The sequence below is a fragment of a genome, unplaced genomic scaffold (assembly GCF_019419815.1).
Source record: "Pyrus x bretschneideri cultivar Hongxiangsu unplaced genomic scaffold, Pyrus_bretschneideri_v1 Contig21, whole genome shotgun sequence".
NCBI classification, from domain to species: domain Eukaryota; kingdom Viridiplantae; phylum Streptophyta; class Magnoliopsida; order Rosales; family Rosaceae; genus Pyrus; species Pyrus x bretschneideri.
The window spans coordinates 3,976,263-3,988,358 of record NW_025999513.1 but is presented as its reverse complement, the minus strand read 5'-3'; the positions used below and the strand labels follow the sequence as shown (position 1 = coordinate 3,988,358).

The window sequence follows — 12,096 nt, the reverse complement described above, 5'->3', positions numbered from 1 at the left end:
CGGTGATTTGGTAATGTATATGAATGATATCGTTGTTGAAAAATAAAAGGGAAAATATTTAAGGGATATGATTTAATTAGTGATTTTATACGATTTAATTAGGATTTTGATATGATTTGATGTAGTCTAGTTTCCTTGTCTTGTAGAAAAATTATTGTTTTGGTTTATTTCCTAGTATTACTCCTTTGTAATCTTATAAATAATAAAGAATTGAAGTAGTAGTTTAAGAGTTGTGAGATTGTAGAGAATTATTATATTTGTCATCAACCCTTTATTCTCAACTATTGTGATTCAGAAATATAGATGTTTATGGCACTGTAATATTCTCTTCGTAAGTCTTCAATTTCAAATGTGTGGTTTATAGTTATTTATATTGCATGATAAGATCTCTTGCCAAATATTCACACTTCCTACCCTTGTAAATTGTAATTATAAGTGAACCCGTCGAACTCCCATCTCAATCCGGTTATCATAAATCATATCGGAAATCACAATTACAAAAATATTTAAACCTTTGAGTTGACGATAACAAATGTACATGATTGCATTGTTGTCTTAAACCAAAGTTGTGATGTATGTCAAGAACTGGATCCTCATTTCCAGTGTTTGGCTCTTCTATTCTAAATGGTAAATGTGTTGCGGCAGATCAAACTGGACATAGGATTTGGTAGGCGAAGGATGGCAGCGATTCAAGTTCCTTGTCGTGCAGTATGTGCGTTACTCTTGAGCCACCCATATTATTACCGCGAACACCAGTGTATGACCGATTTCTTTGGCCAGAAGAAACCAAGGCTCCACCAGGTAATTAACACAGTTGCAGAAGCAATTAGGGAAGGGAATGTTATTTGTAAGAGGGCTCGAGGCTACCATGCATTTAGTCAGAGGAACAACCTTCTGCTTGTGGGCACTTGATGTTTTACACAGGCGACTTACTCTACAAGAAAATGCGTTGCATTGGAAGATGGTTTCGCAGTTTTTGTTAAGCGAAACCTATTTTACAAGAAAATGTGTTCCAAAAATAAATCTAGCTGCTGAACTAGGAAAATATTATCATGTAAATACGTGTCATGAATTCAGACTGGTTAGTGGGGGAAGTATTTGTCCCGATGAACGCTCGACAACCTATCTGACAAAAGTCCTCATCGAGTCGCCTGGTGGGCCCCAAACAGGAAGGAAAGCTCGGATTTGGATCCTCTCTTGAGCAAAGGATCTGAATCATGCTGACTAATGAACACGGACCGTTGGATCAAAATTCAACGATTACAATTATTATAACTTTTAGAGGATCTTACTGTTTGTAACCGTTGAATTTTGATTCAACGCTCCGTATTCATTGGTCAGCAGGATTTGGATCCTCTGCTCAGGAGAGGATCCAAATCCGGAAAGCTCTACACCCAACAGTGACTATATCCTCTCTCAATTATTAGTGAGAAAAATATTTGTATATATATTTTAGGAAAATGTTGAGGAAATTTTCTTAAAAGTGGGATTTTTCATGAACTCTCGACCACTTATGTTTTTGGCACAACTCCCATTCTAATATTATAAAACATTGTGCAATAAATATGAGGAGGCGAAGATTCCACAAATAATCTCACTTTAGGATATTCTCCTTAGCATTAATTATCCATATTATATATACTATGCCAACATAAACAAATTAAGCTCTCTCTCCCGTCAGCAAAATAACTAGATTGCTTGAATTTCCAAAAAAAAATAAACAACCTAGATTTGAAAACCCAAAAACTCATAGCATTGGTAGTTGGTCGGGTCTAAATGAATGATATCCATTGATAGGAATGTGTCCTTGCTTCCCAATTAACAACTCTATGGTTTGAAGTCTTTAATTTGTAAATGTGTGGTTTATGTATAACGTGTTCCACAATGTTTGACGAGTCTGATTCTTACAATACAACTGCTATAATGGTGTGAATTAGATTCCTAATCATAACAACAATAGTTTTAGACTGGTTGAACAAAGTTGAGTGTCTACACCCTTGCGTGCGGATCTGAATCTCCTCGCATAAATTAGAGTCTTGTAAAGAGAGAGAGAGAGAATTAAAATGCCTTTACTTTTGGAGAGAGAAAAATCTGCCAACATTGAAAATACCTTTACTTTTGGGAGCAGTATTCTTTCTGTCCAAATTTCCTCCTCCTTTTCTTTCTTTCACACTTTTCTCTTTGTCTCTATAAAGAAATGAACACAATGTTTATCTGGCTGTAATTGTTCAAATAGAAAAAGAGCGAAAAGATAAGGAATTTAAAGAAGAAAGAATCCTACTCCTTAATTTTTAAGATTGTCTAAAATTTCCAAGAAAGGGATGGAAAGGGAAATCAACTGAATGATATTGAGATCCGTTCTTGCAGGGTCGTAGTGCTAGGGAAACGTGTGCCCACCAACTTTATGTTCTTAATTTCTGCTCATCGAGTCATTGACACAAAAGAGAATTCTATTCTCGGTGTAAAATGCTCATTTCTGAAAAGATTATTTGGGAAGAGAAGCATTTGTATGACATATTTACGAATAGAAATTTAACTAGATATTATTGTTAAGAACTTGCAAGGAAAGTGTGAAGTAATGCTTCTTTTTAAAATGATAGATTGATCAAATTTTTAAATCAAGTTTGCAAACTAAATAATGCATTACAAACAAGAAATAAGAAGACTTAGGAAAAATCATCATGGGCTGTAAAACCCAAACAATTTCCCTATCCAAGCCATGAGGAAGGTATATTGAAATAGGATTGCTCATTTTGATCAAACTCCCATTGTTGAACTTTTCATAACAAGGCTCTCCTTAATTGAACTACTCATGATCAAACTCTCTCTTATCGAACTCCTTTTTTACCAAGTTGGTCTTAATCAGACTTCTCTCGACTAGTTTGCCAGGATCATAATTCTTATCTGCTACCCTTTCTGAGAAAGTTACTTGTAAAGAAAAGTATTTATATAATACATTAACGAATAGAAATTCAACTAGATATTATTGGTAGGAACTTGCATGGAAAGTGGTCTGGTGTGAAATAATGCTGCATTTCTTTTGGATTTAGGCTTATTAATTGAATTGCTTCTCAAACTGTCATTTAGTCTCAATTTACTTTTTCAAAATAGTTTTGTCTCACTTTACCTCCTGAGCCTGCTATTTTCTACTCATTTAGTCTCACTTCACCTCATTCCATTATAAAAACGTTAGATCCAAACCGAATAAATCATTAAATTCCTTTCCCTTATTTCATGAACCCTAATTTGTTTCGCCAAGAAGATTAGTCAACTACATTGAAGGGCAAGATGAAGGCAAGACAAAGAGGTGTGTTATAATGAAATGTCCAAAATACCCTTGAATTTAACATTTCTTTAACTGAATGCGGATGAAGTGAGACCAAAAGTGTTGAAAACGGCATTTTCAAGGAGCAAAGTGAGAAAAAACCATTTCATGGGGTAAAATGAGACTTAATGACAATTTCAGGTGGCAATTCAATTAATAAGCATTTTTTTAATACAACGATATACTTTACACAAAGATGAGGAGGAGTTCGATTAATCACACATTAAATAATAAACCTTTATATTCATTATGACAAATGTGCCATCTCTGTCTTTGTTTTTTTCCCATCTACTCTATAGTTTTAAGTCTTTATTTTATAAATGTGTGGTATATAAGGCGTTTCAATAGTTTAAGCAAGTTCGATTCCTATAACACAATTGCTGTAGCGATGTGAGATGGATCCCGAGATGTAGTTTAGGCCAATTGAACAAATTTGAGTCTGCACCCTTGTATGCGGATTCTAATCCCTCTCGTCTAAATTAAAAAGAGAAATTTTATTTGAACTCATATAACATTTTGCTACATACAGCTTACTCTTTGCACTCATATTATTTTTAATTAAATTATTAAATCTCTTTCAACCCAAATTTACTACTTAAACTATCCTCACAAACCCAATTCAATATGTAAATTTATCTTTACACCAATTTCAAAAAATAAAAAACCAAAATCAAAGCATTCCATCCACATACGTTATCTCCTTCCAACAATTGTTTTTTATAGAATTTCCATTATCCTCTATAGCGTTACTCTCAGTAGATTCCAGGTTGCTTTGTGCCAACTATATAGATTTGCAGGAAATAACTGCAAGCAATCAAATAATTCATTGATGGGAAAACATATAATTGACATTTGATGGCATGGAATAATCTGCAGTAGCATGAAACTAAATAATAAGAGGTAGGAGAGAAGTAGCATTTCTAACATTCTAGTCTTGAATCATGAGTTCTTGAGAAATAAGTTGCAAAGATTGTTCTTCTTCCATTATGCTATGAGAGGTTTTGAAATCATAAAAATTAAATGCAATTCGGACTAAAACTATGAAAGATTGAATGATATGTACCTCGGCGGTGGAATTGATCCACTAAGTTAAACAAATTGTACCTGTTTGAAATTTAAAAAAAAAAAAAAAAAAAACTCAGAAGTAATTACATGAGAAGCACTTTGAAGGAAGATAGAAAATCTAGTTGAGAGCAACTCTATTTGGTGAGAAAACTTCTTGTTCATTTGGATATTGTCATTTTTGTTGTAAGAGAAAGAAGCATGAACATAAACATAAAAACTGTATTGCTGATCAATTTTTTAATAACATAATTTGTACCGAATGGTGTCATTTTTTGTTAGGGTTTGATTATTAGATGTATGTTTATTGTTAAATTTTATTTTTATTGTTAATTGTATCTTGTACTTAATAGTAATTGTGCGGCTTAGTCGAACTACCTCATCCCTTTAGTGTAAAATATATCGTTATATTAAAAAAATGTTTAAGTTGGGGGCAGAAAGAGGTTATATGGGTTCAAATAAAATTTTCCAAACTTTGTTTCAAATAGTTAATTTAGATTTTTTATTTAGTACATCGATATTTTTATACTAAGGGGAGGGGGAGTTCGGCTAAGCCACACAATGGACAACTTAATTTGATATCGAATTCACCATCCAAGAGATTCAAACCTAAGACCTCTCACTTCTAAATGAAAAGGAATATCATCAGACCGTAATATTGAGAGGCAATAGTTAATTAAGAATTAGATTAAATACAAATTATTCGTTCAATCTTTGTGGAAAACCTAGCTAGAGCCAACTACACATTATGCTCTTGCAAGTATTTTCAAGTGTTTTTAACCCTACTTTTGCCGGTGGTAAAATCGTATCAGGTAGCTATCCAAAAGGTTTGCCACTAGCCGTGACCCTCACTCTTTCTTATTCCGAGAAGCGAGTGATGGCTGATAAGCCGCTGGTGAGGAAACTCTCTACTTGTGAAACGATGGGCTCTGCAACCCGTCATTTGTACTCACAAAACAGGCACTCTCACCATGAATGAAATGAAGGTGACCAAGTTTTGGTTAGGCAAAGAACTTTTGGAAGAAGGGGCTTATTCATCTATTTCTCCAGATGTCATGTACTTGATCCATGAAGGGGTTGCTCGCTATACAACTGGTTATGTATACAGGCCTATCTCGGATCTAGAAATTGAGATCTCAGGCAGTCCAATAGACAAGGCTATCCTTACATGGGCCATTCATTAGATGAGGATGGATATGCGAAGACGAGCTGTAGCATTCTCAATGTTGAGGCTTTAAATTCGCAAAAGAAACGAAGTGGGGTTTTGGTGGAAAGGCACGCAGGCAATAAAATGCAGGTGCATTGGAAATGAGCTGCAAAGATGATACTAGCAATGTGCACCAGTTACTACAATGCCTCTAGACATGTTGAGGGTATGGATGACAATCATATAATGACTGTTGAGCAGATTATTGAAGGTATGGCCACTAGCAGGCTCCGGTGCATTGCTTTTGCTAGTAAAGAACTTCCAGCTGAGGAGCAAATGGATGATCAAGGATACGAAGTTGTGCTAAAAGAAGAGGGATCTACCCTGTTAGGACTTGTGGGTCTTAAAGATCCATGTCGTCCAGGAGTGAAGATGGCAGTTCAAGACTTTTGGAATGCAGGAGTGAAGATCAAAATGATCACTGGTGACGATGTTTTCACTGCAAAAGCCATAGCCACTGAATGTGGGATTCTCAAGACTTATGAGGATATGTCAAGTGAAGCAGTGATAGAAGACGTGCAATTTCTCAATTACACACCTCAAGTGAGGAGGGAGAAGGTTGAGGAAATCTGTGTAATGGCAAGGTCCTCTCCATCTGATAAGCCTCTCATGGTGCAATGCTTGAAAGAAGGAGGTCATGTGGTTGCAGTGACAGGTGATGGCACAAATGATGCACCAGCATTGATAAAAGCTGATATCGGAATTTCTATGCGAATACAAGGCACAGAAGTTGCCAAGGATAGCTCTGGTGTTGTGATCATGGATGATAATTTTGCATCGCTGGTCACAGTTTTGAGGTGGGGAAGATGTGTGTACAATAACATCCAGACGTTCATCCAATTCCAGCTCACGATAAATACTGCAGCTGTTGGAATCAACTTTATAGCAGCCATTTCGGCAGGTGAATCCCGTTAACAGCAGCGCACTTCTTGTTGGTAAACTTGATTATGGTCACACTGAGATATCCAGCTATAGCCGGAGAAAAGCCCACAAAAGAACCCATGGAAAAGCCACCAGTCGGCAGGACTGAGCCTCTCATCACCAGCATCATGTGGAGGAACCTCGTACCTCAATCCCTGTACCAAATTGGGGTCCTCTTGATTATGCAATTCAAGGGTGAAAAGAAATGTCGATGTTTATGGCACTGTAATATTCTCTTCACTAGGATAAATGTGAAAATCTGTAATTGCTACCTGAATACTTTCGTTTTTTTAGTCTTCAATTGCATGATAAGATCTTTCGTCGAATGTTCATGCTCCCTTCCCTTGTAAATTGTAATTGTGGCTGAGCCCATCGGACTCCCATCTCAATCCGGTTATCATAAATCATATCTGAAATCACAATTACAAAAGTGTTTAAACCTTTGGGTTGAAGCTAACAAATGTACATGATTGCGTTGTTGTCTTAAACCAAATTGCGATGTCAAAAGCTGGATCCTCACTTCCAGTGTTTGGCTCTTCTAAAAGGCAAATGTGTTTGGCAGATCACGAGGAAAATTAAAACTGGACATAGGATTTGGTAGGCGAACGATGGCGGCGGTTCAAGTTCTTTGAAATCAACTGGACATAGGATGGGTACGTTATGCCTTTGATATTTTCTACCCCAGATTAGATGAGACAGGTGGCAGCATGTGACCTGAAGTTCCTCCTAGATTGAATTCCTCCTTCCTTGGATTATTCCCATGAACAATCCCTATGTTTTAATAATTAATTTCCACGTGATCATATAAAATTTGGATCATGTTATTTATCACATATGGGAAAAGTCCACGTGACACATGCATCAAAGCCTAGTTTTTAGATCATGAATGCTGTAATTTCATCTTCTTGCCCTTAATTAGTGATTAATTAGTTTCAATTAAGTTAGTCATTACAAATTAGTTTCTCTGGTCTAGTATTAATTGTCTCTGTTCGGTTTGAAAAGGTATTATGTTTGAGTTCGACTCACATAAATACCAAGCCAATATATATTTATGTAAGTAAGCTCGATACATAATTCCTACGTAATTCCAGTCCTTTATGGATTGTACTTTGCATTAATGCATAATTTAACTTTCGCGTATGAGGATTGAGGTAAAATCAAACTAGAGGTGGCCATGGAAAAATTTGCCATACGAATTTTGTCGTACTTTTTATCTGGTCTATGACAAGGTAAGTAAAGAATAATGGCCAAACAGTAGTCATCTTTTAATTTTTTTAGCATAAAACAATAGTCTTATCTTTGCTAGTTTTTTATTTTTTAAAAGGGTACAACTGGTGACAAATCACGGTTATTTACTTTTCGGGTCAGAAAGGTTATGAGAAATTTCACCATACTTGTGACCATAATCAAACAGACTCACCAGTTCAGAGTATCGAACCTAAGACATTCCATATAATCCAAAGCAAACTGTTTAATATCCTAAAAAGATATGGTAATTGTCTTAAAGGTTGAGCTAAGTATCGCACAAAGTAACATCTGCTTGGATTAAGTTTGGTATTTTGCATTTGTCCACTTTATTATGAAAACCATCCCAACAAAATTGGGATGAACATCTTTTTTCATTATTAGATTTTTTTTTTTTTTTTCAATATTAGAGCTCAGAGGATCAGGCATGGCTTAGAATTCAAAACAAAGTACAGTTTCAAGTTAAAAGTCTCTTGCTACATGCGTATGAGTGTATCAGTTGAGGTAAACCAAATTTTGTAAAACAGATGATGTAATTGTTAACGATTGGATTATCACTTAAGTTTTTATTAACGTGCTTATTGTTTATTGATGACATATCATTTGATTTACAAATTTTGTTTACGTAACATTAGCCATACATGAGCCTCACCATTTTTATCTTCTCATTTTATATAGAATCTAGCCTCTTGCCACACGCATTGCGACAATTGGTTTTTTTTAAAATATATTTTGAAAAATGATGAACGTAATTATTATTTTATTTATTTTTGGATGTTGTTGTTTTTTATTAAATATATTTTGAAAAATAACGGTCTTACTACATGGACTTTTTTTTGTGTGAATATTTGTATTATGCATGTTTCACTCTTTTTACCCTCTCCCTCCGTTTAAGGAGCACTTTATTTATTTTTTACTTTTTTTAACAAAAAATATTATCTACACTAAAAGAAGGGACAGATTAAACCTCATAATATATTAACAATAATATAAATAATAATCAAACCTATGATTTTTCATTTACAAATAAAAAATACTGTTACATCGTAATACTAAATAACTTTATTTTACAAATAAAAAATACTGTTACATCGTAATACTAAATAACTTTATTTTTTATTTAAAAAAAAAAATTAAGACGTTGGTAATATTAAGGAATAAAATTATAATTATTGTATCAAAACACATTATCATACGAACAACTCAGCCACGCCCTATCTCCTCCGCGTGCACAACACCACCCTAACGTTTCTTCTCCTTTCCCCACTCCGCTATGTCACGTTCTAGCAGAGAAAACATGGCACCCGCTTTATACTATCCGTTACCCACTCTCTCTCTCTCTCTCTCTCTCTCTCTCTCTTTTTCCAACGCCGCAACTCCTCAACGTTCTCTGTTGGACCTTGGTCACGAGTGTGGACCAAACTCCACCCTCTCTCTCTCATCCTCCTCCTTCTCCGTCCCCCTCTCTGCTGAACTGTAATCATATCTCTAACATATAATTACCCACAAACTGTATTAAATTTAATTCTCACTCTCTCCTCCGCCATGAATGCTTCTTTGCTTCCTTGACAACCCATCTCGCTTCTTTCTCTCTTTTAAGCTCTGCACTCATTCATTACTAGCACATATTCCTGACCTACCAAGCAACCATCTTTTCGAAGCAAAATCCCAAACAGGACATTTTTTCCGATCCCATTTAGCCAGATGAATGCCCTTTTGCTTTCACACCACACCTCTCTGCTCTCTCTCTCTCTCTCTCTCTCTCTCTCTCTCTCTCTCTGTCCTCTAAAAACTTGACCAGAGCAAAACCCACATCCCAGAATTCGAGTTCAAGCTCCAATGTCTAAGCACTCATCCCAGCCCGACCCGGAAACCATGCCGTTCTTCGAAGCTTTCAACAAGTTCAGGCGTTTGAAGCCGTTGGAGCCGTCCCTGGGCGTTCTGGGATTCTTCTTTGCCAGTGTTTGCGTGATTCTGTGCTTCGTTTACTTGGATGACAGAGCTTTGGCCAAAGGGTTTCAGTTCCCAGGCCAATCGGAGCGGTTTATGTGGCTGCAGAGTAACTGGCCGGGCAAGCACCGGAGGGTTGAGTTTCTGGAAGAAGAGGGTGGTGGGTGTGACGTGTTTGAAGGGGATTGGGTGTGGGACGAGGCGTATCCGCTGTATCAATCCAACGATTGCCGGTTTGTGGATGAAGGGTTTAGGTGCTCGGAGAATGGCCGTCCTGACTTGTTTTACACGAAGTGGAGATGGCAACCCAGGCATTGCAACTTGCCCAGGTACCTTTTCAGTTTTTGGTAGTCACATTGATTTTTATTGTGAGAAATTATTAATGTCTCAGCTATGCATAGGAAACTTCTGTACTGTTTTTCAGCATTTTCTCAGCAACCAAACAACCCAATAACGCTAATTGACTGTATGTATTTTGTCAGCACTTTTAGTTTAGTGTGTTTGGTGTGTGGAGCAATAATCCTTGTGTAACTTTCCATATGCTTGATGGCGACATTTTTGAATAATTTAACTCAATAATTTTTTCCCCGTGGATAATGAAAACAGATTTGACGCGAAGTTGATGTTGGAAAAACTGCGTAACAAGCGGCTAGTTTTTGTTGGCGATTCAATCGGGAGAAACCAATGGGAATCACTCCTGTGCATGCTCTCTTCTGCAGTTCCTAATGAGGATTCAATCTACGAAGTTAATGGAAAACCAATCACTAAGCACAAAGGGTTCTTGGTCTTCAAATTCAAGGATTTTAACTGCACTGTGGAGTACTACAGGTCTCCGTTTCTGGTGCTGCAGAGCCGTCCTCCTTCTGGAGCTTTGCAAAATGTCAGAACAACTCTGAAAGTGGATCAAATGGATTGGAATTCTGTAAAGTGGAGAGATGCCGATGTGTTGGTCTTCAACACGGGGCACTGGTGGAATTACGAGAAGACTGTAAGAGGGTAAATCTTAACTCTCAATCCTATTTGACTACGTTACAAGATTCACTCATTTGCATTCGCGTGAACCAACAGCGGAACTTGAACTTTAGTTATGTTTCAAGTTTTAAACATGATGTTTTTTCTTTCTTTCTGGATTTTCCTCTGGGTAGAAGGGTTAAAATTTTCTGTATGTTTTGTTCAGGGGTTGTTACTTCCAGGAACGGGAACAAGTAAAGATGGAAATGAGCGTAGAAGATGCATATCACAAGTCCATGGAGACTGTGGTGCACTGGATAGACACTCAAGTAAATTCAAGCAAGACTCAGGTTTTCTTTCGAACATACGCTCCTGTGCATTTCAGGTTCGTATTGTCTTACAAACATTTTCGCAATGACCAAAATAAAAATCTGCATCATTTTCTTGCTCTTTTCTGGTGAAGTAAGATTCTATATGAAAATGTTTCCGAAGAAAAAAAGATACTATACGAAAACCTTTATCGAAATATTATTCTTGAATAACGCAGAGGTGGGGATTGGAAGACGGGGGGAAGCTGCCACTCGGAGACACTGCCTGAGCTAGGTTCCTCATTGGTGCCTTCTCAATCATGGGATCAATTCAGGGTAGCCAATGTTGCGCTATCAGCTCACTCAAACACATCACAAACGACAAAGATTGATATACTGAACGTAACTCAAATGACTGCACGGAGAAAAGATGGACATTCGTCCTTGTACTATCTAGGTCCTAACGTTGGCCCTGCACCTCTCCATCGCCAAGATTGCAGCCACTGGTGTCTGCCTGGAGTCCCTGATACATGGAACGAACTACTCTATGCACTATTCCTAAAGCAGCAGATGACCGGCACAGTTAACTCGGCAACTTATAGAGCACAGGTATGATAAGTCTCCTGTTTGTGTTGCCATGGAAGACACGCTTCTATTGGCACAGTAATGCTTCCGAGGGGGGAAGGGAGAAGATCAAAGAAAACGGCACATAGCATTAATTTGGTCAGGATTTTGAGTTTCGGGTTGATAGCAGCCCTCAGATTTTTATGTCAATTGTGATTTGTGGGAGGAACAGGACCAGCATTCTTTTGGAAGACAGATCCAATTTAGCCGGGAAATAGGTTGGCAGCGGTTTCTTGGATAAAATTATGAAAGTGTAAAGAAATTTCACATTTTTTAAAATAAAAAAAAATTAATTTTTGAACCGGCGTGGTAATCCTTTGGAAAATATGTAATTAAATAGTTTTGAATTATTGTTATCGGTAGACAATGTCAATTCAATTTTAACTGATCAGTTGAGAATCATCAGCTTACTGATTTTTTTTTTTTTTCAACAAACGATATTATCTTCGTGCATGGTAGGCAAGTGTTTCGGTAGGGGCTAGCCATAATAAATCTCACACTTG

At 36.8% G+C, this 12,096-nt stretch overlaps 1 protein-coding gene and 1 pseudogene across 1 annotated transcript; both read left to right on the top strand.

Annotated features, from left to right (window-relative positions):
• Positions 1–5,213: 5,213 nt before the first annotated feature.
• Positions 5,214–7,094, top strand: LOC103930827 (annotated as a pseudogene).
• Positions 7,095–9,055: 1,961 nt separating this feature from the next.
• LOC103930820 (protein trichome birefringence-like 10) lies at positions 9,056–11,894 on the top strand. Its single transcript, XM_009340201.3, has 4 exons — positions 9,056–10,039; positions 10,317–10,706; positions 10,888–11,046; positions 11,209–11,894. Exons 1-4 carry the CDS (start codon positions 9,600–9,602, stop codon positions 11,582–11,584), a joined length of 1,365 nt encoding a protein of 454 aa, XP_009338476.1. The 5' UTR covers positions 9,056–9,599; the 3' UTR covers positions 11,585–11,894.
• The last annotated feature ends 202 nt before the right edge of the window (positions 11,895–12,096 follow it).